The sequence below is a fragment of the Tetrao urogallus genome, assembly GCF_951394365.1.
Source record: "Tetrao urogallus genome assembly, chromosome: 25".
Classification (NCBI taxonomy): Eukaryota; Metazoa; Chordata; class Aves; order Galliformes; family Phasianidae; genus Tetrao; species Tetrao urogallus.
In genome coordinates this window covers 3,747,022-3,774,857 of record NC_136838.1, presented here as the reverse complement: position 1 = coordinate 3,774,857, position 27,836 = coordinate 3,747,022, and the positions used below count along the sequence as shown (strand labels likewise).

General features: G+C 64.9%; 4 protein-coding genes across 4 annotated transcripts in view; 2 read left to right on the top strand and 2 right to left on the bottom strand.

Moving 5' to 3' along the window:
- Nucleotides 1–5,179: 5,179 nt before the first annotated feature.
- On the bottom strand, nt 5,180–7,242 carry BABAM1 (BRISC and BRCA1 A complex member 1). Its single transcript, XM_079546674.1, has 8 exons — nt 6,925–7,242; nt 6,794–6,852; nt 6,578–6,698; nt 6,260–6,338; nt 5,980–6,004; nt 5,715–5,844; nt 5,537–5,623; nt 5,180–5,465 (listed from the first exon to the last, which is right to left on the bottom strand). The coding sequence occupies exons 1-8, from the start codon at nt 7,219–7,221 to the stop codon at nt 5,265–5,267; spliced, it is 999 nt and encodes a 332-aa protein (XP_079402800.1). The 5' UTR covers nt 7,222–7,242; the 3' UTR covers nt 5,180–5,264.
- Nucleotides 7,243–8,328: 1,086 nt separating this feature from the next.
- Nucleotides 8,329–11,901, top strand: USHBP1 (USH1 protein network component harmonin binding protein 1; the record flags this gene model as incomplete). Its single annotated transcript, XM_079546787.1, has 13 exons — nt 8,329–8,755; nt 8,845–8,954; nt 9,027–9,212; nt 9,282–9,383; nt 9,463–9,593; nt 9,677–9,817; nt 9,898–9,980; nt 10,215–10,335; nt 10,411–10,645; nt 10,713–10,889; nt 10,971–11,053; nt 11,130–11,252; nt 11,559–11,901. 13 exons carry the CDS (start codon nt 8,329–8,331, stop codon nt 11,899–11,901), a joined length of 2,262 nt encoding a protein of 753 aa, XP_079402913.1.
- Nucleotides 11,902–13,672: 1,771 nt separating this feature from the next.
- NR2F6 (nuclear receptor subfamily 2 group F member 6) lies at nt 13,673–22,206 on the top strand (the record flags this gene model as incomplete). Its single annotated transcript, XM_079546823.1, is given in 8 exon segments — nt 13,673–13,774; nt 13,778–13,829; nt 13,832–13,848; nt 14,286–14,370; nt 16,184–16,430; nt 18,654–18,748; nt 20,300–20,824; nt 21,932–22,206. Coding segments are annotated over 8 exon segments (1,398 nt in total).
- A 1,249-nt stretch (nt 22,207–23,455) lies between these two features.
- Nucleotides 23,456–27,836, bottom strand: part of KCNN1 (potassium calcium-activated channel subfamily N member 1) — a gene marked incomplete at both ends in the record, with an annotated part of 10,569 nt that continues 6,188 nt past the window's right edge. The window contains 8 exon segments of the mRNA XM_079546780.1: nt 23,456–23,467; nt 23,966–24,064; nt 24,202–24,243; nt 24,691–24,848; nt 24,851–24,861; nt 25,350–25,552; nt 25,632–25,787; nt 27,085–27,243. Coding sequence (XP_079402906.1) covers nt 23,456–23,467; nt 23,966–24,064; nt 24,202–24,243; nt 24,691–24,848; nt 24,851–24,861; nt 25,350–25,552; nt 25,632–25,787; nt 27,085–27,243 — 840 coding nt within the window.

Here is a 27,836-nt window from a genome sequence, read left to right as displayed (position 1 = left end):
GAGCGGAGGGGGTCCTGCAGGGGGTGACCCTGGCATCTGGCGGCACGGAGCTGAGTCGGGATTGCTTTAGGGGAAGCCGAGTGGGATTTGCCTTTCTAAGCTGTGGTGGGGGCCGATGAGGCCAGAGCTGAGCTCTCCCCCAGTGCCACCGTTCGTGCAGTCGTGTCCCCAAACAAACCACTGCTTCAGGTCCTGCAGCTCCGGCTTCTGCTCAGCCCCCGTCCCACTGCGCCGGGGCTCCTGGGTGGGCACGGCTGCTCCCCTGCCCCTGACCCTCACATGGGGATGGCTGCAGCCTCCCCTCACCGCAAAGAGCAGAGCCGCTCCCCTCTTTGTTTTCTCCCCTTATTTCCCCCATCTAAACCAAAGACGCAGCCAGGCCTGCTTGCCCAACGGAACCTCGTCCCCTGGGTGGGTGCAAAAACCCTTCTCGTCCCTTTGGGCCCCCAAAACCGTGCAATGAAGAGGAGCCGGTGCCAGCACAGCAGGGACCACGTGTGACAGGTGCCATACGTAACCCACCCCTCACCCCCTCTCCTGGCACCAACCCACGCCCACCCTGCAGAATTTTAACCACAAACACGTGGGTTCGGATGCATTTCCACGCACCAAGCCCAGATCACGGCTCTGCTCCCCTGTACCCCCAGCCCAGGAGCTGCCATCGGCACCGGGTTGCAGCTCCCACCCATCAGGCTGCGCCGCTCGCTCCATCGCTTGCACAAAGGCAGAACCCGCACCGCGCCGTAAAGCCGTGTTGTATCTACAGCCACGTCCAACTCCACCACGGGGACGCAAAGCCGGGCAGCAGGCGCGGCTCTGAGCTGTTGCAGCCATTTACTCATCACCACTTAGGGGTAGAGAGAAAATAAATAGAAACATTCTCGTCATCGTTCACAACGTAAAAAAATAACCAGGCACGCAGCCCTCCGCCTCCTCGGGAAGAGCAGGGGGTGCCTCCAGACCTTGGAGGGGGGCTCAGCGCCCAGCCTGGATGTCGGCTGGCCGTAACTGCCGCTCGCCCTCGGCCAGGAAGATGCGCATTGCCCTGTGCAGCATGTGGACGCCCAGGCGCCGGCGCCGTGCCGGGGACCAGCTGGCTGCCACGCCATAGCAGTTCCCCTTCCTCTGGTTGGTGATGGCACGCAGCCCTGCGGGGTCAGCGCACACAGCTCCCACACCGTGCTTGCCATGGGGTCCCCGTGAGCACCCGCATTGCTGTAAGGTCCCCATCAGCACCCGCAGCCCCATGAGGTTGGGATCCCCTTTAGCGCCTGTGGCCCCTGAGGTCCCCCCTTAGCACCTACGTCCCTATAGTGACAAACCCCCCGTTAGCACCCATGGGGTCCCATTAACGTCTGCTCCAACCCATCTTTTCCCCACAGGAGATCAGTTTGGGGCATGGTACCCAAACCTTGTGTTGCTATCCAGGGACCCCCAGCTCTCATAGAATCATAGAATCACCAAGGTTGGAAAAGACCTAAAAGCTCATCCAGTCCAACCGTTCACCTATTCCCAATAGCTCCCACTAAACCACGTCCCTCAGCACAACATCCAGCCTTTCCTTGAACACCCCCAGGCTCGGTGACTCCACCACCTCCCTTGGCAGTCCATTCCAGTGCCTGACCACCCTTTCTGAAAAGTAATACTTCCTAATGTCCAGCCTGAATCTCCCCTCTCTCCATGGAATCTCTCCATGTGCCCCAGGACGGGCTGCATCCCCCTGCTGCCATACACGAGGGGGGACCAGCCCTCACAAACCCCCATCCCCCGCTCACCCAGGGCCTCCAGCAAGCAGCCCTCCCTCGTGTACGCCTCAGCCGGCACGCTGCTCTGGAAGCAGTGCAGAGAGATGACACCCATCCCACTTGCCCAGATCTCCAGGATGCGCCGCACCTTGGGACAGCCCTGTGGGACAGCCCCGTGCCCATAAAGCCTCCTCCTTTCCCATGCGATCCACCCCACACCCACCCCATCCCACCTTCCTTGTCCCCATGCGGTGCTGGGTCACAGCCTCAGCGAGGTGGCTGTAGGGCCGGGCACGCGTTCCTTTCCCCACATAGAAGATGGCATCAACGAAGGTCTTGAAGCACTCCTCGGGGCTCAGGCGGTGGCAGCGCGATGGGAGCTCCTGCGTGGTCCTGGGGGTGCAAATCCCACCCCGGGGGCACAAAGAACCTCCAGATGCTGAGTTCCCAGCCTCAGGGGCGGCCCAAGAGGCGGCACAGCCCTACCTGGGGTCGAGCAGGAGGTAGTTGAAGCTGGCTTTGAGCAGCCCCTCGCGCCAATGCCGGCTCCGGTCGGGGCGGTCGAATTGCTGTGCCAACACCGTCTCGTCCTCGGTGCAGTTGGGGATACGGCCGGTGCGTAGCGCATCTGTCAGCTCAGGGCTGTGCCCTGGAAGGGGGGGGGGGATTGGGGTCATCCTGAGCCCCCCCAGCACTACGGGGATGGAGGTCCCCAGGATTCACCTGCCGGGCTGCGGCTCAGCTCCTCCAAGCGCCGCAGGTACACGCGCCGGGTGAGCACTGTGATGGGTCCTGGGTCGTAGCCCAGCGCCCGCAGCCTCCGGAGGAGCGCTTCATCTGAGAGCACCCGCAGGGATTGCACTTGGTCCCCGTCCCCAGGGCCGGTGGTCTCAGCACTGGGACTGTGCCACTCAGCGGGCGGGCATCCGTCGGGTTCCACAGGGCGGTGGGGACTGCGGTCTGCAGGCGAGCACGGCATCGGTGGGGTCCTTGGCTCCGGGACCCTGGGGTCAGTAGCAGGAGTGGAGCTCTGAACACGTGATGGGGAATCCTGGAGGTTGTCACTGTCTGCAGGAGCCGGCAGCACTGTGGGGCTGGGAGAACACTGAGCATCTGATGGGGAGTCCTGGGGGTGGCTGGGATCCCCAGGACCCAGCAGCACAGTAGGGCTGAGGGATCCCTCAGCACCCAACAGAGGGTTCTGGGCACAGCCGTGATCCCCACGAGCTAGCAGCACTGTGGGGCTGGAGCTGCTGGTCCCCCGGGGCTGGCTGGGGGTCCTGGGGAGGATCTGGGTGTCATCTGAGGACCCTGTGCTTTCTGCATCCCCACCAGACACATCCTCACCACCGAGGGCAACACAGTGCCCTGGGGTGGTGGCAGGGTCGCCGGGGAAGCCCCTGGGTGCTCTGATCCGGGGGGGCCTGCGGGGCTTCTCCAGGCTGGCATCAAAAAGGGAGGAGGAGGAGGAGGAGGAAGCATTGAGCCTCGCTGCTGAGGCCTGAAGGCGGCTCTTGGTGCGGGGGGTGACGTGGCAGAACTGGGGGTGCTGCAGCCCCTGTGAAGTGACATCCCCTACAGCAGGGCTGCAAGGGAGCTCCAGGCTGCGGGGGGGGGAGCCCTCGAGGCTGCAGCCCTGGAACAGCACAGGCAGCCCCTCCGCAGCCGAGGGGTTCTGGGCAGGCAGCTCACAGGGTCCTGCTGAGGAGGGGGCTTCTCCTGGACACACCACAGCCCTGCTGGGCTCCAACATCTCCACTGCAGTGAGGAAACGCTCGCTATCCTCACTGCTGTCCCCAGGGAGGTCATGGCCTCTGGTTCCTGCTTCCAACACCCCACAATCCCTGCTGCAGTGCAGGGGCTGGGGGGGGCTCCTGGCCCCAGCAGTGGGCTGCAGGGAGGAGCTGCACGCCCCTGTTCCCTTTAGGGGTACCTCCTCATGCTCACCCCCAGCCCAGAGCAGTGTGCTGGATGCCAGGGGCTGCAGGGGCAGAGCCGGACACCCTGAGGTGAGGGAGGAACCCAAGGAGGGTTGAGCACAGCACGGGGGCTCCCCCAGCCCACAGCTGCCTCCCAGCCCGGGTTCCTCCAGCTGGGTCACGCGAGTGCTGCTCAGCAGCTCCGCAGCGCTGCAATCCTCGGACAAGAAGGACAGTGAGCGCCGGAGTCCCTGGGGGGCCGGGAGGCTCCAGTCCCGCAGGAGCTGCACGCACAGCCCATGGCCCTGCTCCAGCGCCAGGTCGATGGCTCGCTTCCCGTCCTGCAGGGAAGGAACACCGCTGCTGGTATCGCTCCCACCAAGGACGGAGGGCTCCGAGGCGCCGCCCCCAGCGCTAACCTGGTCCCGCAGCTCCGGGTCCCCCCCGTTCTGCAGCAGCAGCTCCAGGCACCCGCAGCTCCCCCAGGACGCAGCGACGTGCAGCGGCGTGAGCCCCTCGGCAGCCCTACCACCGTACCGGCGTCACCGCCGTCCTCTCGGGGGCTCCGCTCCCACTCGGCAGAACGGAGCCGAGCTCCCCAAGGCCGTTACCTGGCATTGGGGTTCCCCCCGTAGCGCAGCAGCAGCCGCAAGCAGCGCACGCCTCCCCCGGACCCCCCCGCAGCGCTCAGATGGATGGGGGCGAACCCCCCTGAAAGCAGCAGGTTGGGGTCGGCCCCGTGCCGCAGGAGGACCTCCACCGCCCTGCGGGGGGACAACGCGGGGTCACCGCCCCTACCGCAGCATCACCCGAGCCTCGGCCACACGGCAAAGCGGCAGCCCGGGCTGCAAAGCCCACGCCGCCGCCGCGAAGCCCGGGCTGCTGCAACGCCCGACCCTTCCCCGTGCAACCTTCGACCTTCGACCCCCGACCCGATCCCATCCCGATGCCCTCTTACTCCTCGCGCCCGCCCCGCAGCGCCGCGCACAGCCGCCCCGCCGCCCCGCGCCGCCCCGCGCCATTCATGCCGCCATGCGCACGCGCCTCCCAGCTTCGAATTCCCCGCGCGCCGCCGCTGATTGGCAGGCGAGGCGACCAATAGGAGGCGGCCAGAGGCCGCCACGCCCTTCCGCCGGATGTGGGGGAGAATGAAGGGGGCGTGGCCACAAATGCCGGGCTGCAGCGCCCGCTGCCCGCCCCACTTCCGCCCGGTGCCTCCAGCGCTCCGCACCAGCGCCACCCAGCGCCGCGCTCCAGCATTGCAGGCAATGCCCTGCGCAGCGCTGTGCACGGAACTGCCCGATGCTTCCCACTACCCTGCATCGTCACCACCCAGTGCCTCCCAGTAACCCCCCCCTCCCAGCCCCTCACCACGTCCAGCAGCAGCCCCAGTGCTGCCCTGTGCCCCCGGATATCCCCTGCCATCCCCACAGCATCCTTCAAGTCCTCCTGGGCGTCCTCACCTCCCTCACATCTCCAGTACAGAAAACCACCACACCACCACCACAGCCAGGCAGGAAAACATCTCTTTTTTCCCTGTTTCCACGGCCGTGCACCCAAACCCAATGGTGTGGTGGCCGTGGGGCGGCCCTTCCCCAGATCAGACGGTGGCCTCCACTTCGGGGGGCTCGTCCCCCTCCAGCAGGCTGTATGCTGCATGGCTCTGGAAGGGTCTCTGCAGGGGATGCGCCAGCAGCTTGGCCATGCAGTTGTGCAGCTCCACCGCTGGCCCCGTCAGCGTCACCTCGTACCTGTAGTTGGTGCCCTTGGTGTCCAAGCTGCCAAAGAAGGCATACAGCTCCTGAGGGGCAAAGGATGTGGGCAGCAGGGGGGTGGCACAGCGCTGTCTCCCCCCACCCCTTCCATGCATACCTTCCAGCTGGTCTCGTCCTCCTTCTCCTCCGCCCCATTGTGGATGTAGACGACGTCGAAGAAGAAATAGGGGCACTGCAGCATCTTCTGCAGGGGGAGAAGCGAGCACGGCTCCGCATGCACCAGCGTGCAGAAATTAGTGTTCAGCCCAGGGAGGTGAGGAGGGGGGGTTCCTTACCTTCATCTGCTCCGACACAGAGAACTGGGGCTGGCAGCCGGGGCGGCCGAGCACCAGGATGGTGCGCACCACGTAGGGCGGCGGGATGGTCTGCACGTTGTCCGTCACCGGCAGCTCGATCTTCTGCTGGCTGTGATGCCATGCTGGGACTGAGCGCCACGCAATGCCCCCCCCTGCCCCAATAACACCCCCCAGGGGCTGCTCTGCGCTGGGAGCTTCCAGCCCCGACCCCCCCAGCGCTGCCCCCCCAGCTGTATGGACTCACATGAGGTTGAAGAGCCCATCCAGATCTGTGGTGCGAGGTAAGGAGCAGTGCTGGCACACAGAACCCCCCCACCACCCCCACAACCAAACCCAACGCGCACCAGTGATGCAGCAGAATGGGACAAAACTGGGGGCAAAACCTCCAGAAATGCCATTTGGTGGCTGTGGAGGAGCTGGCATCACACCCATGGCACAGAATCGGCTGCACCAGGGGCACCGTGGGTCCCTGCCCTCTGCAGGAATGGACTGAGACCCCTTCCTGCCCCAGTATCAGTGGATACTGAAGGACTTGCAGACGACGGTCTCCAGGTCGTAGAGGCAGCTGCAGACCTCACGGGGGTCCGAGGTGAACCCTGAAAGCTGGGAGGGGGCAGGTGAGGGTCACAGAGCCATCCCCATCCCCATTCCATCCCCATCCCATTTCATCCCCATCCCCATTTCATCCCCATCCCATCCCTATCCCATTCCATCCCCATTCCATCCTGTTCCCATCCGGCCCCATCCCATTCCATCCCATCCCCATTTCATCCCCATCCCCATCCCATCCCCATCCCCATTCCATCCCCATCCCATCCCCATCCTGCCCCATCCCCACTCACCCACGTGGCATCATTGTTCACCACCACCAATGCAAACTCGTGGCTCTTGTCAATCTTGTGCTTCGTCCTCACAAACATCTCAATCATCTTCTGTGAGATGTTCAGTGCGTTGGTCTTGGAGCTGCCAGGATGTTGGGGAGGGGAGGGGGGGGCACAGCGCTCAGCAGGGTCCCCCCCTCTCACCCCTTCCCCACACCAGCCCCACCACTCACTCACCCATTAAACGACTCCAGCTTGGGTAGAGCCATCTCCTCAGCCAGATCCAGGCAGATGATCTGGGTGAGACCCCCATGGCTGAGCCCTGCACCCCACAACCGAGCCCATCCCCCCCAGAACCACGCACTCACCACCTTCTCAGGACAGTTCACCCTCGGCGTCTTCACCTGCACCTCGGGAGGGGGGTGTGCAGGGCCGGGCCAGGCGGTGCCATCGGGGGCTGCGGTGCCCTGCGGGCTGTCCTCACTGCTGGCCGCCTCCCCCTCGCCCTCACTGCGGTTGCCCACACTGCTTTGAGCGCTCAATGCCCGATCCTCAGCACCTTCAGGGTTGGAGCGAGTGCGGGGCCGCTGCTCCGGAGCTTTTTCCTCCTCCTCCTCAGCAGCACTGCCCGGCCCAGACGTGTCCATCCCGCAGCTGCGCTCCATGGCACCGAGCTGGGGGGGTGGGGGGGGGCTGTGAGGGGCGGGGGGTCATTGCACCCCAGCTCTGTGCACCCGGTATCCGTGCTCTCTTCATGCTGTGCACCCTTTGCTCAGTGCATCCCATACCCCATATGTACCGTGTGACCCAATCCCCAGGCACCCCCTGCCCCGCGCACCCCACAACCACAAACTCCTCGTTCTGTGCACTCCGTACCCCACGCATCCTCTGCTCTGTGCACCCCATAGCCGTGCACCCCCAGCTCCGTGCACCCCATACCTATGCAACCCCAGCTCCGTGCACCCCACACCCGCGCACCCCCAGCTTTGCGCACCCTCTCCTCCGACACCCCGCACTCTGCACACCCCCTCGCCCCATTCACCCCCACCCCTCTCCCTCCCGTTCCACGCACCCCATTCTCGTGCCCTCCCCCTCGCTCCGCACCCCCCCCCCCCCCCCCCGGCACACACGGACCCCAACCCCCCCGCTACCCCTCATCCCCGCGCAGCCCCTCCGCGCTCTCACCCGCTCTCGGCCGCCCGAGCCCAGCTCGGCGCAACCCGGAAGTGCCCCCCCCTCGCAGGGGCTGCTGGGAGTTGTAGTTCTCCGGCCGCTGCTGACACGTGGCGTCACCCGGGCGCGCACCGCACCCCGAACACGTGTGCACCGCCGTGCAACAGCCCCTGCACTCCAAATACCCACGCGCGCAGCCTCCTGCACCCCCCAAAATCCGTGCGCACCGTCCTGCACTCATGCAAATCCTCCTGCACTCAAGGACACTGAGCAGAGTGGTGCTCACAGCTGGCTCCATGGGCAGCCACGTGCACGGGAGGCCCGGCGTGGGGCAGAGCGGGGCCTCAGGGTGGGGATGGGGTCCCCAGAGCCCCCCAGGATGGCCGTCACCCGGCGCAGGGCAGCGCAACAGTTAAGTGCAGGATGCAGCGGGGCTGCTGAGGAAGAGGAAATCTCAGCAGGAACACAGAGTGGCCAAGGCCAGGGGCGGCCCCGCGGGGCCCCACCAGCAGCAGGATCCGGTCATTGCGGGATCCGGTCACTGTGGGGCCAAGCTGTGGGGCCGAACTGTGGGGCCGGGTGCTGGCAGGCGACGTGGGATGGAGGAGGCGAGTGGGGTGACCCAGAGGGCACAGGGTGCTTCAGGTCCCCAGAGCTCATTTTTTGTCCCCATCTCTGCCAAACTGCATCCGGCGGCAGCCTCACTGCACCCCAACCACACAGGCACCCCCTCTGCATATTTTGACCCCCAGGGCCAGGCTGGGCAGAGCCCCTCCTCCCCTCTGCGCCTTGCAAGCGAGCGGCTGGACGAGGACAAGGGCAGGGATGAGGACGAGGACAAGGATGAAGATGAGGACCCAGCTGCGGCAGGGGACGAGCAGCACATCACCACACTGCTGGCCTGCACAAACCCCCACAGCACTCAGCATCTGCCCCATAAGGAGGAAGAAGAGCACTCGGGGTGCACCAGCAGCCCCTGCCCCGACGGGCGGCAGCCTCAAGGGCTCGATGGCACTGGGACGGAAGGTGGGTGCAGCTCTCCGTGCCATGCCTTGCCATGGCGCACTGCGCTGTGCCGCACCACGTCAGGAGCTGACCCCTCGCCCCTTCCCCAGCCCCCCGCCCCGACCTCTTTGCTGCCCTGCAGCACGCCGTCAGCTCGCTGGAACGCGCCGTCATCTCCCGGCATCGGCGCACGCCGGCAGCGCCAGCAGAGTGGGCACAGGTGGGGCAGCGCGGCCACGGACAGCCCCGACACCACGGGGGTGGGCACTGCCCCACGGCCTTGTGCCTCCAGAGCCTGGAGGAGCTGCAGCGCGTGGCGGGGACGTGGCAGGGCCTGGAGAGGGGCGAGGGGCTGCTGGAGGCGGCGGCGAGGAACGCGGCGCTGCTGGAGGCGCTGGGGCACCGCGACGAGGAGCTGAGCCGCACCACGGAGGCACTGCAGGCATTGCAGGGGGAGCGCGAGCGGCTGCAGGGGAAGGTGGGTGTGGGGCAGCACCGGTCTGAGCCCCACGGTTTGGGCCTTGGGTTCAGCGCTGTGCTCACACAGGTGTGGGAGCTGCAGGAGGCTCTGGCCAGGCTGGAAGGAATGGGTGATGCTGGGGGTGACGCCGTGGGGCTCGGCAGTGCTCCAAGACTGGGAGACCCCCAGGTGAGTGTGGGGCAAGGGTGGATGGGGCTCCTTTTAGGGGATCCCCCTCAGTGCTGGGCTCTCCTTGTCCCCTCTGCAGGACTTGTCCGGCTGCCTCCTGAGCTACGACGAAGCTCAGCACCATAGCGCTCAGCCCCACAGCCCGCTCTCCCCCCTGCCCTCAGAAGGTGCCAACCAGGAGCTGGAGGACAGGATGCAACAGCTACAAGGGTGAGTTCCCCCGACCCCAGCAACTGCTGAGCACCTCTGGTGGGGAAACTGAGGCACAGAGCTGACCGGGCAGCGATGCACAGGCACATGGAGAGGCTGAAGGAGGTGAACCAGCAGCTCTCGGCTGCCCTGCACGACTGCAAGAGCGATTCGGAGCGGCTCAGCATGGTGCTGGGGCAGCACGAGTCACGCAGCAGCGCGCTGCGCCTGGCACTGCACTGCAGGTGGGGACAGGGCAGGGATGGGGTTGGGGTTTGGGGGGGGGGAACAGCCCCAGTGCTGCGCTGAGCCCCTCTGTGTGCAGTGAGCGCTGCGTGGACGCCTATGCTGCACTGCTGGAACGGATGTGGGCGAAGCTGGGCAGGGATGGGCACGGCCCCAATGCTGGTGAGTGCCAACCTGGGGGATGAGGGACGTGGGGGTGCTGAGGGTCATCTGTGGGGGGATGGAGGAAGGAGGCTGTGTGAGGAGTGTTGAGGGGATGGCGGGAGGATATTGGGAGGATGCTGCAGGCGTGCAGGGGTATATAATGGGATTTTGTGGGGATTCTGAGGGGATGTGGGCATCCTGGGTGCTGGCACACTGAGCACGCTGTGGCCACACCACCCATCCCATTCCCAGGAGCCATGGGGAAGCAGAGCGCAGAGCATGGCTGTGGGCCCAGCCCCACACAGAGCCTGCAGCTCCCGGGCCAAGCAGAGCCGAAGGAGAGCGGGGTCAGCTCCTGCCCCAGGCTGCACAGGTACCCCATTCCCATCCCCAGGGTGTCCCAGCACCCTACGCCCACCTCACTGCCCCTTCATCCCTGTCCACACAGCGCCCACGGGTCAGAGGAGGGGGCCCTGCGTGAGGCCATCCGGCAGCTGCGTGCCGAGCAGGCGGCCGTGCAGGTGTCCCTGAGCCACGTCCCCATGCCCACCCGCGCCCCATCCCGCTGTGGTGAGGACATCCGTGCCCGTGCTGAGCGTGCTCTGCAGGATGCTCGTGCCCTCCTGCCTGGCTGGAGGCGGCCAGAGAGAGCGGAGCTGCTGCGGGAGATCGCGGAGCTGAAGGTGAGCACAGCGAGATCCCCCAGGGAGGTGATGACGGGAGGTGATGGTGACAGCATTGCTCTGCCAGGAGGCCATGGCCGAGCTGAGAATGCGGCTGCAGTTGGCAGAGAAGGAGAAGAAGGGCTTGGAAGTGCTGGCGGCTGCGCAGGGCCCACGGGAGGCAGCGCTGCGCCTGGTGCTGCAGCACATGGAGCGGGAGCAGGGGGCTCACAGCCCCTCCAGCAGCTCCAGCAGCAGCGAGGAGGTGAGGCTCCCTGCGTCCCGGGGGCTGCTCGGTGCTGACCCCCCCTGCACACACACTGCTGCCCCCCTCTGCTCTCTGCAGGATGCTCCGATGGGAGCAGCAGCACCGCAGCGCCCTGCGGACCCGGAGAGGACGGCGCAGGAGCTGCAGCGTGCTTTGGCACGGTGAGGGCCCACAGCTCTGGGTGTGCTGTATTAACCGCAGCGCTGTGCCGGGCACTGCCATGCGTGTGTCCCACAGCATCGAGCAGCTGCACGCCCGAGCACAGGCCCTGGTGCTGTCCCTGGAGCAGAGCAGTGCTGTCAGCCGTGCGCAGCACGAGAAGTGCATCGCCGTCACCAGAGAGTCCTTCCACGCTCACAGGTGGGCAAGGGCAGCCTAAACCGTGGGGCTTTCCTGCATGTCCCTGTGCACGTCCCCCCTGCGTGCCCCAAAGCGCCGTTCCTTCCTGCACCCTCTCAAAACTCTCCGCCCTCCCGCGCACCCCAGAAGTGCCATCCCTTCCTGCGCACCCACAAAGCAAGATCTCCTCCTGCAAAGCACCCTTCCCGCAAAGCACAAAGCGCGGTCTCCCTTTCCGCTCTCCCTGCCTGCACTCTGTCACCATGCACCCACCGCAGCCTGCCCCCACAGCCCGCAGTGCCCCCACCCCATCCCCACACCCCACACTGATGCTGTCCCCACAGTGCTCTGGCCCTGGCGTACCGCAGCGCCCGGCACAAGCAGGCAGCACAGCTGCAGCACCTGGAGGCACGGGCAGGAGCCGTGCAGCAGCAGCAGGCGCAGCGCATGCAGGCATTGGCACGACGGCTGCAGGCCTTGGAGCAGCGCAGGGCTGGCGGCGAGACCTGCATTTAGGGACGCAGGGGACAATAAAGCGCTGATGCTCGTGGCTGTGGCTCGGCCGCACTGGGGGTGGATGGGGGGGGCTGTGGGGTCGGCTGGTCCCTGTAACAAAGCCGTCCCCCCCCCCCTCCCGCGGCCCCAGATGAAGCCGTTCCGTTCGCCCTGACGCGGGATCAAAGGTGACGGCGGTGGCCCCATGCATATTCAGGAGGAAGAGGAGCAGTGACCCCGCACGGGGTCAGGGGCTGGGGGGGGGGGGGAGCGGGGCTGGAGGCGGCTGTGCGTCCCCCACAGCAACGAGAGCCCAGCAGAAGTGGGTTGAGCGTGGGGTGAAGATGCGTGTGGGGCTGTGGGATGTGTGGGGCGCTGGGGAGACCGAAGCATGGGGCCGCAGGGGGGGATGGAGGGCTGCAGCACCCTGGGGACGACCTGCTGCGGAGTTCAAGGCTCAGCAGATCGATATCCAGATGGCGGGTGGGCAGACGGGGTGTGGGGTGGACGGCAAGGGGGGGAGCAGGGACACCAAGGTGTGGGGTATGGGGATAAAAGGATTCCAGGCAGAGATGGGGCATGGGGACATAAGGATTCTGGGCAGGGATGCAGGGGACAGAAATGTAGGGCACAGATGTTTATAAGCATATAATAGATGACCACGTTGCTAAAGATCCCTTGAAGACGTTCTGCTAGGGGAAAAGAGCAGGAGTGGGGCTGTCAGCACTCTGGGGACGTGGAGGGGGATGGCAGGGACACAGAGCTGGAAGGATGCAGAAGTGCAGGGCAGGGATGCACGGTAGGGATGCAGGGATGTAGGGATGCACAGGGGGGCTGTAGGGCTGCTGTCTCGGCTGGGACAAGGCTGCTTCGTCGGGGGGTTCGGGGGGGGCACTGGCAGTGGTGTGGATGGGCTGACCCACGGGTTGAAGGTCAGGGCTCCGTGCTCAGACCCCTTTTCAGATTCAAATGTTTCTCCTGGGGGCTTTGTGCCGGGGTCAGGCTTCACGGAGAGCCTGGTGAAAGGGTCGGGGCGTTCTGGTGGCTTTCATGTCCCGGGTGCTGGGAGGAGGGGGCACAAACAGCCCCCCCAACCCCAGTGCTCCCAAAGCTGCTACCAGGAACGGGGCAGCAGGACTCCATTGCTTCACCTGCAAACCTGCAGCTGCCCACGATTCCTCTGCGTGCTCAATGGTGGTTTGCACAACACAGCCACCCCAGGTCCTCCCCATGCCTCAACTGCCCCCCACGTGCTGCCAGGAGGCCCAGAGCACCCGCAAAGCCCCAACACCCCAAGAGCAGGACCCAATGTGGGGCTGCGGCCATTCCCACGGAGCATAGGGTGGGAGGCTGTGCCAGGGAGGGGAAGGGGGGGGGCACAGGGCTGGGAGTTGTGCACGGCAATGGGGAGCGCCCCATGGGTGCAGCAGGAGGTGGGGGAGCAGCGAGTCCTGGCCCCTGGGGAGGGAGTGTCCAGCAGTGCCGGGGTGGGGGCCGGGGGTGTGGGATCTGATAGCCCCAGGAATGCAGGGCAGGGAGCGGCTTTCAACGTGGGAGCAGCTGGGGGGAGGTGGGGGGCAGCTGGGGGGGTGAGGAGGGGATGAGGTCTCCCAGCATAGGGCTGGGGGGCAAAACTGCCTCTCTATGAGGGGTTGGGGGGAGTGGGACTCCAGGTGCGTGCAGGAGCACACTCCACGTGCAGTCGCAGGTGTAGACCTGCAGCCAGATCCAGTGGGGCTGTGGAGATACGGAGCCCTGCGACCTCTCCTCATGGCAGCACCGCTCTGCACACAGCCTGCGGTGGGGGGAACGGGGCAGGAGGTGGGCTGAGAGCAGAGGAAGGAGCGGAGCTGCCGTTGTTCTGCACTTGTAGGGCTGCACGTCCTCATTGGGTTCCAAAAGCGGGATGGATGGACGGATGGATGGACGGATGGATGGATGGATGGATGGATGGACAGATGGATGGACTGACAGCCACCAGCACAAATGCGGGCAGTGCTGCACCCGGTGGGTTTGCAGGGGGCACGGCTGCACTGCAGCCCCACTGCTGAGAAACGGGTCAGCGATGGCACTGCAAACCCAGCGGGGCCAAATGGGCACCGATTGATTCCTCAACCTCCGGATCAGAGGATGGCAGGAGAAAAGGGGAGGAGGGGGGGTGGCAGAGGGGGGGTTCAGGGGACACAGAGCAGCGGCGGCGGCACGAAATGCTGTTGGCAGAAACAACATTTGCACAAAACGCACCAGCACGAAGGGCACCGGTGGCAGCTGCACCCCTGACAAAATGCAGCGGGGCAACACGCAGCGGGGCGCAGGACGCACCGGCGTGAAACCAAGCGGCACAAAACGAGGCGGCCCGAAGCACGGGGGCCCTTTTTGTGCGGGTGAGGCAGCGGAGCAGGGCGAGGAAGGAGGAATTCCAACGGAGATCAAACGCCTTTCGCCCACTGGACACCAACGTCAAAACAAACACGGCTCCCATGGCGGGGCGGGCAGCACTGGGGGGGTTGGGGGGGGATCCGATTTCCTCCTTTGTTCCTGGATTATTATTTTTTGCAGGGGGCGAGGAGGAGGGGGAGAGGCAGGGAAAGGGCCATAAATCACCGTCTGACAGAGGAGAAAGGAGCTGCGGGGACGGCTGCAGGTGGGGGCTGCCCCCAGGACCCCCCTTCTATTCCAAACCCCCCCCCCCCCAGCAGCAGCCCCCAGCCCCACACGGCTCGCTGCCACCCCGCAGCCCCGCTCTGTGCACGCAGGTACCGCGTGAGCGCGGATCCCTGCAGACAGGAGGAAATGGAGGTTTTATTTATGGCCGGAGCTGCCATCCGTCTCCCTCTGCTGCTCCGTGGCCTTTGCGCTTTGCTTCTCTTTGCTCTATTTATTTCTTATTTCTTTTTTTCACCCGACCTTCCTCGCTTCTCTTTCCTTTCAGGGCTGGGGATGCCGGCGGTGCCAACCCGCACCTCCAGCCCCGTTCCCTGCAGGGTTCCCCCCATGAGGTGTGGGATGCACTGCGCTGCCAGGGGGAGTTTGGCCCCAAGGTGAAAGGTGAAGGCGCAGCCATAGGGCTGTCCCGCAGGCAGCCACCTCTGTATGCAGTTTATTCCTTCGTTAATAATTAACCAGGAGCGGCACCTCGGGCACCCCCAGCTCACTGGCCTTGCAGGGCCAGCTGACGAGCTCTGGTCGGGCCGACTTCATTAATGAACCACATGATGAACACATTTTGTAAGGCTGCACGGAGCTCAGGCCTGAGGGACCCCAAAGCTGCAGGACCCCATGGCTGCGTGCCCCCAATCCCATGCCCCCCACATCCCTGTGCCCTTTTGCCCTGTCCCCTTTCCATCCCACCGTGCCCCCATCCCTTTGTCCCCTTCTGTCCTGCGTCCTTCTGCCCTCTCCCCATCTCGATCCCACCCCTGCAACCTTCTGCCCGCATCCCATCCCCGCGCCTCTCTGTCCCCATCCCCTTCCGTCCCCATCCCTGCGCCCCCCCGCCCCACACGTGTCCCCGTGCCCCTCCATCCCATCCTCCTCCCCGTCCCGTCTGTCCCGCCGTGTCCGCGTCCCCATTGCGTGCACGCACGCGGGACCGATTCCCGCAGCCTCCCCCCCCCCCCCCCCACCGCTCGGCCTTGATCCCCCCCCCTCCAGCACTGCGGGGACGGCCGCGCTCCCCCCGCGGTGCCACAGCGAAGGGCGATGGGGTACAAAGGGGGGGCACGGAAGCGGTGCGGAGGAAGAGGAGGGGGGGGGGGGGGGCCGAGGACAGGGCCGGGGCGGGGTGGGGGGGGGGCAGCGGGGCAGGACCCGGCGGGCGGCGAGCGGAAGGGGAGGAGGACGGGGAGGAGCATCCAGGGCGGCCACCGCGGCAGCGGCTGAACTTTGCTCTTTCGCGGGAGGCGGGGAGAGCCCGGGGCGCGGGGAGCGGGTCCCGCCGGCCCGGCTGCATGCGGCGGCGGCGGCGGCGGGGCCCGTAGGGAGGGGGGGGGCCGGGTCGGCGGGGTGGGGGGGGGGAGGGCAGCGCCACCGCCTCCTCCTTCCGTCCGTCTGTCCGTCCGTCCGTCCGTCCGTCCTCCCGGGGCCGCGCGGAGCGGAGGAGCGGAGCGGCGGTTCCCGCATGCGGCGGAGCCCCGGGGTGATGCTGCGCGCCGCGCCCCGCTCCCGTCGCAAAGTTTGCGCGGGGCCCCCCCGCTGATCCTTAGCGGCGAGGAGAAAGGAAGGAGGGGGGGGGGGGGGGGGGGGGGGAGGAGGAGAACGAGATCCAAACAGCCGAACAACAGCCAAAAAAAAAACAACAAAAAAACCCCGCTCCCTTCCCCACCCCAACCCCCCTCCCCCCCCCTCTACCCCCAACCCACCGAAGGAGAAAAGAAAACCAAAAAGCCAACCGAACCCGAGCCGGCCCCAGGAAAACTTGCCGAACTCGCTCCGCTCCATGCGGCGCTGACCCGCAGCCATGGCCATGGTGGCCGGCGGGTGGGGAGAGCCCAACGGCGGCGGAGGAACGGCGGAGGAGGCGGCGTCCCCCGCGGGCGGCGGCAGCGACGCGGAGCACGGCGAGGAGGAGCGGCCCGGAGCGGCGGTGGACTGCGTGGTGTGCGGGGATAAATCCAGCGGGAAGCACTACGGCGTCTTCACCTGCGAGGGCTGCAAGAGCTTCTTCAAACGCAGCATCCGCAGGAACCTCAGCTACACCTGCAGGTGGGTGAGGAGGGGGGGCGGCGGGGGGGGCGACCCCCGGGGTGGCTGCGCTGCGTCCCCGCGGGCGCGATGCTCCGGAGATGGCCGCTCGGTCGCCCAGGGGTGGCTGCTCGGTGGCCGAGGGAGCGGCGGCGCTGCGGCCCGGAGATGGGCTGCACCGTAGCCCCGAGGGTGGCCCGGAGGTGGTTGCGTCGCCGCCCTGGGGACGCTCGTACCGTGGCCCCGGGGGTGGCCGCGTCGTGGCCCCGGGGGCGGCCGCACGGTGACTCTGCGGTGGTGGCCCCGGTGCCGCTCGCTGGAGGCGTTGCGGCCGCCCGGTTGCAGCAGTGCCGGTGGCCCCGGTTTGGCCGCGCCGTGGCCCCGCTGCGACACGAGGCCTCTCTGCCCCAGCGCCTGCAGGACCCCCATCCCCCCCCCCCCCCCGTGCCCCAGCCCTGTGCCGGTGTCACCACCCGGTGTTAATTGCCCTTCCAGCATGGAAACGGCTCTGAGTCACTCCGGTCACAGCTGCGCTGCCCCAAGAGCGGCACCAGCACGGCACCGGAGGTGTTTTATCCGGAGGTGCTGAGGGTCAGGCGCAGATCCTGCCCCGGCCCCACCAACTTTGGGGGCTGCCACAACTCCGGGTCCACCTGCAGGCTCACATCCCCGCGAGCTGTGGGCTCCACTCCGCGCAAACACACAGATGGAGCTCACGCAGCTCCGATCCTGCAGCACGGTGCTCCCCACACCGCCCCACTGAGCGACCCACATGTGGGTGCCGCCGGCTCTGACCTTTGCAGGAGGGATGGGAGCAGCGCTGCTCCTGCTGTGCCTCTGTCCCTGTGCTGCTGCGTTGCTCTGCTTTGGGTGGCCTACATTCCTCCTCCCCCGCGCTCAGCATCTCTGCTCCGGCACAGCAGTGCAGGGATGCAGCGTGCAGGGATGCAGCGTGCAGGGATGCAGCGCATGCATCCACCCAGCACTGCCTCGCTTTCCCCAGCACATCAGCAGGGAGAGAAGCCTCTGTTGCTTCCCCTCACAGCATCCACTCAGGATGAGTTCCTGGGCTCAGAGATCCCTGAGCGCAGGGGGAACAAAGAGACCCCAAATTTGGGCTCCTCAGGGCAGGAGGGCTCTGTGCTCCTTGTGCTGCAGGGCGCTGCCCTGTGCTCATCCCTCCTTTGGGACGAATTTCCCCATATCCCCACCTCAGGGTGGATTCCCCCCCCTCTTCCCCACCCCGGTCCAGCGCTGGGAGGAAAGCAGTTTCCCACAGTCCGTTGGAAGGCCAGGGAGCAATGTGCTGCTTTATGGAAGGAGTCGAAGCCACCGCTGCTCTGATTTGAATATTAAAAGTGAGTCGGAGTCGGTGTCGTTCTCGCACTAAATAATTACACGTTCTAATTACATAATTAGCACCGTATCCGCCTCGCGCGTTCTCACGGCTTCGCGGCTCCCCGCACGCATCGGTGGGGCCGCGCTCCATCGGCAGCAATGGGGTCAGTGGTGATGGAGATGTCAGCAGGCTCAGCGCCGGGCGCAGCGGTGATGTTCGGGTGAATTAATGCGGGTTGGAGCGCTGGGAACGGCCGCACGCCGCTCTCCGGAGCTGTGTTGGAATCAGGATGGCCGTGTTGGGGCTCCCAGGCTGCGCCGTGGCTGCGCTGCTCTGCGCCTTCGTTTCCCCCCCCCCCCCCCCCCCCCCCCGTCTCCCTTTTCCTCCTGCTTTGGGATGCACGTGGCTGCTGTCACCTTGCTCTGCCGGGGGGTCTCCTGCAGACGGGGCTGTGGGTATCGCTGCTCCTTTGGGAACTGTGGCAGCTTTCCCGGCCCTTCTCTTCCCTTTTACCCAAATCTGACACCCATGGATCACTCTGTGGGGTTGATCCCCTTGTGAGCCAGCCCTGCAGGCAGCCTCATCCCGCAGCTCCATAGGAAGTAGCTGGGATTCCTCTCACTGCTGTGCCCCCCCCCCTCCACCACCACCACCACCCAGCTGCACTGTGAGCACTGTGTGGCTGCAGCCCCATCCCACACCGCAGTCCCAAAGCTGCAAATAGGGATTCTCAGCCCCGTCTGTTTGGAAATAGCTCCCAGGCACTGTTACCATAGCATCTGTGTGTGTGTGTGTCTGTGTGTGTGTGTGTGTGTGTTTGAGGGGGGGGTGCTGGGAGGAGGCTGTGGGGCCCGGTGGCACCGCACTGCAAACAAACCCCCCCCATTTCCACCCCCTCCCCACAGGTCCAACCGCGACTGCCAGATCGACCAACACCACCGCAACCAATGCCAGTACTGCCGCCTCAAGAAGTGCTTCCGTGTGGGGATGAGGAAGGAAGGTAACGATGGCACTGCAGGGATGCCAGCCCTGCGCCCCCAGCCTCGCTGCAGACCCCCTTTCGTTGCCCCTTTTTTCCTCCCCGCGGCAGCGGATCGGGGCGCTGTTGGCTTTGTGCTTCCCTTCCTGCAGCCCTGTGGGGTTCCTTGTGATGGGGGTGCCCCTAAACCCCCCCCCCCCCCCCCCTTAGAAGGTCCCTGTAGCTACGTGCAATGGGATTTAGATCTCAGAGCAGTGCCTGGCAGCGGTGTGCAGCAGGGGGAGGATGCTGGAAGTGGGATGGCAATTCCCTCCTCCCCAAGCAGCCGAAATGGCATTATTGCCACTTAGCATGATTTAAAGCTCTCATTTAAGTGGCTCGTGAACAGCCCATAAATTAATTACTAAGGCCTGAGCAAATAGTGGGCACTAATAGAGGGGGGGGGGGAGGGGGGGGGTGAAAGATGGCCCTCCCTGCGTGCAATTAGGAAGGGGAGTGCCCCGGGGTTAACGACACTTCCAAGATGGAAGGTTTGTTTGTTAATAAATGGGTGCTGCCGTGGGGTGACCTTGGGCAGCTTTGCCAGCAGTGAGGCTGCGGTGCCAGCGCGGTGGGGCACGGCATGGCACGGTGTGGGGTTGGGCACTGGCACTGGCCCAGACCCACCGCTGCAATTATGGGATGCTGGAGAGCTGTGAGGCGGCTGCTGTCCGTGTGGGGCTGTGGGTGGTGGGGTGCAGGATGGGTCCCTGTGTGCTGTGGGGATCCGGTGGGGTCCCGTTTGTGGGGATGGAGGGGGTCCTGTGGGCATGTGGGGTGCTTTGTATGGACTTATGGGGTGCTATGGGCATGCAAGGCACTTTGTAGGGATGCAGGGGGTCCATGAGGGATGCAGGGGGTCCAATGGGATGCAAGGGGTCCAACGGGGATGCAGGGAGCTTTGTAGGGATGTATAGGGTGCAGTGGGGATGCAGGGTGCTTTGTAGGGTTGCAGGGGGTCTGATGGGGATGTATGGGGTCCAATGGGGATGCAAGGGGCTTTGTAGGGATGTATGGGGTGCGGTGAGGATGCAGGGGGCTTTGTAGGGATATATGGGGTCCAACGGAGATGCAGTGTACTTTGTGGGGGTGCAGGGGGTCCAATGGGGACACAGGGGATGCAATAAGAGATGCAGGGGGTCCAGTGGGTTCCGTCGTGCATGCAGAGAGCTTTGTAGGGATGTATGGGGTGCGGTGAGGATGCAGGGGGCTTTGTAGGGATGTATGGGGTGCAGTGAGGATGCAGGGGGTCCAATGGGGATGCAGGGGGCTTTGTAGGGATGCAGGGGTTCCAATGGGGATGCAGAGAGCTTTGTAGGGATGTATGGGGTGCGGTGAGGATGCAGGGGGCTTTGTAGGGATGCAGGGGGCTTTGTAGGGATGCAGGGGGTCCAATGGGGACGCAGGGGGTCCAGTGGGGGTCTGTCGTGCACGCAGGGTGCTTTGTAGGGTTGTTCCTGGGGCTGTGGGCACCCATGGGTGCCAGGTGCCACACGCACTCATATCCGACCCCCCTCCTTGACTCCCCCACAGCCGTGCAGAGGGGCCGCATCCCCCCCACCCACTCCAGCGCCAGCCCCACAGCCATGCCCAGCGGGGAGTACTTCAACGGGCAGCCGGTATCCGAGCTCATCTCACAGCTGCTGCGGGCTGAGCCCTACCCTGCCGCCCGCTACGGCTCTCAGTACGCGCAGCAGGGCAGCGTGATGGGCATCGACAACATCTGCGAGTTGGCCGCCCGCCTGCTCTTCAGCACGGTGGAGTGGGCACGCAACATCCCCTTCTTCCCCGAGCTGCCCGTCTCTGACCAGGTGGCTTTGCTGCGGCTCAGTTGGAGCGAGCTCTTCGTGCTCAACGCCGCGCAGTCGGCGCTGCCGCTGCACATGGCCCCGCTGCTGGCAGCCGCTGGCTTCCACGCCTCCCCCATGTCGGCCGACCGCGTTGTCTCCTTCATGGACCAGATCCGCATCTTCCAGGATCAGGTGGAGAAGCTCAACCGGCTGCAGGTGGACTCAGCTGAGTACAGCTGCCTCAAAGCCATCGCGCTCTTCACGCCGGGTAGGTCGGCACCGCGTCCACCCCGCACAGCTGACTGCATCCCATGGGGGTTTGGGTACCGTGAGCATCCTGTGTGCCTTACATCCACCCCACACAGCTGGGAGCTCTGCATCCCATGGGGGTTTGGGTACTGTGAGCATCCTGTGTGCCTTACATCCACCCCACACAGCTGGGAGCTCTGCATCCCATGGGGGTTTGGGTACAGTGAGCATCCCATGTGCCTTACATCCACCCCACACAGTTGGGAGCTCTGCATCCCATGGGGGTTTGGGTACAGTGAGCATCCTGTGTGCCTTACATCCACCCCACACAGTTGGAAGCTCTGCATCCCATGGGGGTTTGGGTACTGTGAGCATCCTGTGTGCCTTACATCCACCCCACACAGTTGGAAGCTCTGCATCCCATGGGGGTTTGGGTACTGTGAGCATCCTGTGTGCCTTACATCCACCCCACACAGCTGGGAGCTCTGCATCCCATGGGGGTTTGGGTACTATGAGCATCCCTTGAGCCCTGCGCCCACCCCACACAGCTGGGAGCTCTGTATCCCATGGGGGTTTGGGTACAGTGAGCATCCCATGTGCCTTACATCCACCCCACACAGTTGGGAGCTCTGCATCCCACGGGGGTTTGGGGATGGTGAGCATTGCAGAAGGGGTGCCTGGTGCCCTGCAAGTGCAGCAGAGCCCTTTGCAGATGGAATGATGTGATGAAATACAGACTGGGGGATAGAGGGGGACCCTGGTCCCTACAGACAGTGTGGGGCGTCCCTGCAAAGGGTGGGCATAGGTGGGGGGCTCGGCATCACACCTGGGTGCTGGCGGGGGAAATGGGCAGGGGGGTCCTCACGGTGATGCGGGGATCCTGTGGGGATGCAGGGATCCAATAGGGGTGAAGGGGTTCTCACAGGAATACGGGGTTCCCGTGGGTATGTGAGGGTCCCATGGGGGTGCAGGGAGTCCCCATGGGGACGCAGGGATTCTCAGGGACGCGGGTCAAACAACAGCGATGCGGGGTGGGATCCCATGGGATGTGGTTGCACTCACGGGGACGCAGCGGCTCCCTGCCCACAGAATCCCCTCCTAACCCTTCCCCACGTCCCCCCCTCAGATGCCTGCGGCCTGTCGGACCCGGCACACGTGGAGGGGCTGCAGGAGAAGGCTCAGGTGGCGCTGACGGAGTACGTGCGCTCTCAGTACCCATCGCAGCCGCAGCGCTTCGGGAGGCTCCTGCTTCGCCTGCCCGCCCTGCGCGCCGTGCCTGCAGCCCTCATCTCACAGCTCTTCTTCATGCGCCTGGTGGGGAAGACGCCCATCGAAACACTAATCAGGGACATGCTGCTGTCTGGGAGCACCTTCAACTGGCCCTATGGGACGGGGCAGTAGGGATGGTGATGCTCCGTGGGGACACTGCGATTGCCGGCCCTCCCCCAAATGCTGCCCTCTGCGGTGCTGCGGTGCCACCCGGGGGAGTCAGAACTGTGCCAAGAGAAGGGGAACCCTGAGAGCTGCATGGCCACAGCCCCGTGCTCCGGAACCAAAGGTACCACTGCTCACTGCGGGTGGATGTCGGACTTTTCCTAGACCCCATCACGCAGCCCCAGCAGCGTTCCTGGCTCTGGGAAAGGGTTCTGGGACCCCCACCCGAATTGCAGACGTCGGGGCGGAGGTGATGGAGCACACAGATGAGAGGCTCTGAAAAGCCCCCTTTGTACCCTCCCAGGAACAGACCTATCTTTCCAGGACTGAAGCACCAACCCTGGAGCAGAGGAATGCCCACCCCTCTCCCTGGGGGGCACAGGGTGGTGTTGAGGGGGGGGAAGGGGAAGATGGGACGGGGTCACAGAGCACCGTGCACAGGGGGGGTGCAGTGAGAGGAGCCTTTGGGTGCACTGCACCCCTGCGGCTTCACTCCATCCCCACTGCCTGCTTGGTGCTTTGCTCCCCCCCCCCCCCAAGATGATTTGGGGTTGGGGGATGGATGTGAGCATCCTCCCACTACGCTCTGTTCTCACGCTTCGTTTCTAAGCCAGGACCCCGTGAGAGGGATGCAGGTGGTGGGGGGGGGGGGGGAACCAAAAATCCGGGGAGGGGGAACCATCCTCCTCCCCCTTCCCCCCCCCCCAGGTCCTTGCAGCGGGGCTCTGCGTCTCAGGGGTACGCACTGTGTGAGCAGTGCAGGGTCGGGGGGGGGGGGGGAGGAGGGGAGAGCAGTCATTTAGATTGATTCACTGAAAAAAAAAACCAACCCTATAATCCTTGTTCAATGATACTAAACCAATTAACGGACATCAATAAAGATGTTTCTTACAAGGCTGGGGGTCCTGCTGCTCAGATCACCCCCCTTTGAAAGGGTGAAGCCATTAAGATGGTGTGGGTTTGGGGGGGGGGGGGCTCTGGGAGATGCTCTCCATCCTAAAGGTTCCTCGTGGGGAATCAATGCCATTACAGGTGGCTGCAAAGGTTTATCCATGGGGGGGGGGGGGATTTAAGGACCCCCCCCCCCCCCATTATGAGGAAGTGGAATTGGGCATCCCACCCCAGTGCAGTGGGGGGGGGGGGGGGGGGGCAGCACTGCAAGGACAGCCCTGCATGCACCTGGCTGCAGCCTGGCTTGAAAATCAATCGATACACTTCATTTATTATTCTTTAGAAAAAAAAAACAAATATTACACAGTTTCAGCCAGTTCCTTACAAAACGCCTCCCCAAAAAGCTCTGACTCCCTCCGAAGGTTCTGCCCCCCCCATCCCCAGCCCCCATCCCAAGGGATGCTCTGCCCCCCCTTGGGCTGTGTGCTCAAGGTACAGCTCTGGTACCCAGGGTGCCAGGGGGGGCCGTGATGCTGCTGCAGACCCCAGCCTTTCCAGAGATGTTGGCCTTCCACAACCCCCCCCCCCCTTCCAGCACTGCCATAATTACAGCACGGGGGGCAGCAGCCCCCAGCACTCACCCAGTGCATTCACAGTGGATGGAAGCCCGGGGCGCTGAGCGCTTTGGGGGGGGGATGGATGTGTTTGGGTGTTATTTCGTTGTTTGTTTTTTTTTTTTACAAAAAGGTACAAAATGCACAAAAGTCTGTGTGGTGGTGGTGGGGGGGGGGGGGGGGGTTGGGGGTGTCCCCCCCCTCCTCCTGGTGCTGGTTACCCCCCGCACCTTGTCGTAAGCACCCACCATGCGCTTGATGTGGAAGAGCTTGTTGCGCAGCACCTTGCTCTCCTGCTTCTTGCTCTGGTAGTCTGGGCTCTGTAGGGGGAAGGGGGGGGGAAAAGAGGGGGTGGGCAAGGAGGTGGGGGTCAGCCCCATGCTTTGCTGGAGAGATCAGCCCCATGCTTTGTTACAGGGCTGCATGGCCCCCCGGTGTTTGAAACCACTGCACTCACCCGCTTCAGGTCTTTCAGCTGGTTGTATTCCTCTGCCACATCCTACAAAGGGAACGGGTACAGGGGGGAGGGGGTTACAACCAACACCGAGGGGGGGGTTCTGCAGGGACCAACTCTGCCCAGTGCCCCACAGCAGCCCCATGGTATCTCTAGACGCACACACCAGCCCCAAACCCAAGCGACAGCCCCAAAGCCCCTCAGCCTCCCCACAGCTACAGAGCCCTGATGCCCTGCAGCATCCCCAAATGGAACGCAGCATCCTCAAAGCTATCCACAACAGCCCCAAAGCTGCAGAGCCCCAAATGCCCCACAGCAGCCCAGCCCCCCACAGCAGCCTACTGCCTTGCAGCAGCCTCAAACCCACGCAGCATCCCCAGTGCCCTGCAGCATCCCCAGACCCAAGCAGCAACCCCCGAAGCTCTAGAGCCCCATTGGCCTGCAGCATCCCTGCAGCCCTCCCAAGACCCCCCCCCCCCCCCCGGCCCACACCTGGTATTGAGGGCTGTCCTCGGCGATGCTGTCGAGCTGTCGGCTGAGCTGATTGAGGCGGTCGTTGACGCTGTCCATCTCGGCACAGAGCTGCTTGTAGCGCTTCAGGTCGGTGTCAAATTCCTGCTTGTAGCGCTGCCGAGTGCTGTCCGACGTGATGGGGGGTACAGGCTGCGGGCAGGGGGAGGTGAGCCCTGGGGGGGGAGCTTTGAACCCAATAGGACCCTTCTCGTGGGGGGTACAGGTTGTGAGCAGGGGCAGGTGAGCCCTGTGGGGGAGGGCATGGGTGGGGGATTCCCACTGGACCCCCTTCATAGAGGCTGTGGAACAGCATGGGGTGATCCCTGGGGGGGACATGGGCACCCCCTGTGTACCTGGGTATCCCCCAGGTAGCCCCTCATAGGGGGTACAAGCTGTACGGGCGGCATGGGGTTGAGCTCTGCTGGGGGAGGGAGGGGGGTCCCACAGGACCCTCCTCACGGTGGGTACAAACTGTGGGACAACACAGAGCGAACCCCCCAGGGGTGGGCAGGGTTTTCCCCCCTCACTGGGGGCATTGGCTGTGAGCGGCACAGGGTGAGCTCTGTGGGGATGGCTGCAGGTAGGGGGCACCCGCAGGACCCCCCCCCCCTCACCCCCCCAAAGCCACCCCCCCTCACCTGGCCCACTGCTCCTGGTCCCGCTCGTCACCAGACTCCACAGCCGTGGTGTAGTCGGTCTCATACTGAGACTCATCCAACTCGGGGTTGCGGCGGCGGCGGCGGCCACGGCGGGCGGAGGGTCTGCTGGGCTGATCCTTCCCCTTCTCCTCCTCCTCCTCCTCCTGCACAGGGCTGGCACTGAGGGCCCGATCCGGCTGGTCGCTGCGGGGACACGGGGGGGGGACATCAGCACGGCCACATGAGGATGGGCAACCACCGACCCCAGGACCCCTCACTCACCCCCCGGCTGCTGTAGGTGCCTGAGGGGTAGTAGCTGGTGTTGGGGGGAGGCACGTAGCTGTAGGGGGGGGCGGTGACAGGGCTGGTGGGCTTCTCTGAGTAGGCAAGAGTGGCCGTCTCGTCCTGCACGCTGGCCCCATCCGCCACGTTCTTCACCTGCAGAAGGAACAGGAGCTCAGCGGGGGACGCAGGGGGGGATGGTGGCACCGTCCCCATAGGGATGGAGAAATCCCCGTTGCCTGTTTGGGGGGGGGTGGGACCCTGCTGGGAGGTGAGGGGTGGGGGACCGCAGACCCACAAGGACCCTCGTGCCACAGTGGGTGCCACAGCGCAGAGCTCCGTGGGGGTCCTGGCACGCCGCTCAGGAGGACCCTGCAGCCCTCCCTGCAGCCCCAGGTGTCAGCCCCCGGTTTGGGGCTCCTGGGAAGGATGTCCCCTCCCGCCCCCCCCCCCCCCTTCCTTCCTGTCCTTTGTGGCTGTTTGTGCCGGATGCTGGCCCAGCCAGGAGCCGGACGGTGGCTTTGGGAACGTCAGCTCCAGCTCCTGCCAGCAGAGCCCCTTCCTCTGCCTCTCCCCCCCTGGATGAAGACATCATTAAGTGATCTCCCTCAAGCAGGACCTCCACCGGTGCAGGGACAGCCGTGTCCTTATGCCACAACGCTGAGACTGCGGCTCACGCCTGCACAAAGGTCATTGCTTCACCCCAACCACATGCACCGAACGGGACGCTCCGGGGTGGGGGGGATCAGTCCCTGCGTGTGTGCATGGCTGCACCTCCCCACATTGCTGCCACGGGGCACTGGTAGAGATGGGGACGCTGCTATGGACAGCCCTGGGTGTGGGGTCTGTGCCCCAACCCCCCCACGGAGCAGGAAATGCCGGGCTGGGGAGGGACGTGGAACAAAAAATAAATAAACCCGAACAAAGGTGTTTGTGCAAAATGAAAGACAAACACTGGGCGCAAAGGCAACGGAGGGGTGCAAGAACCTGCAGACCCCCAGCAACCCTGCATCCATCCCTACGGGGCTGGGAACGGGCAGGTGGGAAGGGGACACGGCACAGCTGTGTATCACGCACAGCAGGTCCTATGGCCCAGAGTTAATCATTGACGAGACCGAAACCAAGCGGTGCCTGCAGCCGGAGCGGGGCAGACAGAGGGACGGGCTCAGCACTGCTGGCCCCAGGCCCATCTGATCCAACCCTGTTTGCCTTTAGGCCCAGAGAAAAAGGAAAAAAAAAAAGAGAAAGGGGTGGTGGGGAGGGAGCTCAGCCCCACGGCTGGGGGCGATAGCAGCAGCAGCGGCTCCTGGTGCGGCGCTGCCGAGAGCAAACAAGGCGGTTTGTGGCAGGAGGAGCTCCTGGCATGGGCACAGCCGGGGGGCACGCGTGTCCCCGACTCCCGACCTGCCCAGGGTAGGAGGAGGAACGTCCCCATTGCCCCCCCTGCTCTCACCCATTCCTCCACGTTGGGCCCCTCCTGCACCATGGGCGCACGGTCCCAGTAGATGTTGGCTTTGCCGTAGCGCCAGATCTTGCTGCGCGTCTTCTGGGCGAAGAAGCAGATGAGGCAGAGCAGCACGACGATGAGGAACCCACAGACAGCAGCCACGGCCTGTAGGGGAAGGAGGGGGCAGCTGAGGGGGTCTGCAGTCACCAGACCCCTGTGTGGGGCCCAATGGGGCAGCTCCCCCCCCCCAGATACCCACGGGTCAGACAGGCAGTGGCACTGCAACACAGAGCCACTCTGTGATCCGTAGGGCAGTGGGTTGGGTTTTCTCAAGAGGACAGGATGGGTGCAGGCGGAGGGGACACCCCAACACTGCGCCTCCGTGCAGCAACTGGGGCTGAGTGGGGACAGCTGAGTGCAGAGTTCTAGGGGCCCTGAGCACAGCACAGCCCTGTGTTGTCGTCCCCCCCCTCCACGGTGCAGCGCTGCGCTCAGGGTGCAGGAATGCAGCACAGCCAGCCCTGCTGCCATGAACCGGCAGCACCGGTCCCACCCCAGCACTGTGCAGGAACCTCACAGCGGCCCCAGCCGAAACCGGGGCCGTGCAGAACCCGCTGCCTTCTGCCCCACTGACCCCACCAGCACGGCACGGCAAGGCCCCGCTTCCCCTCCCTGACTGCTTGTTCAAATGCTTTTACAAGCTTGGAGACCAAAGTACCCGGGAGCAGCTCTGTGTCGGGGCACAGCCCGTCCCCTCC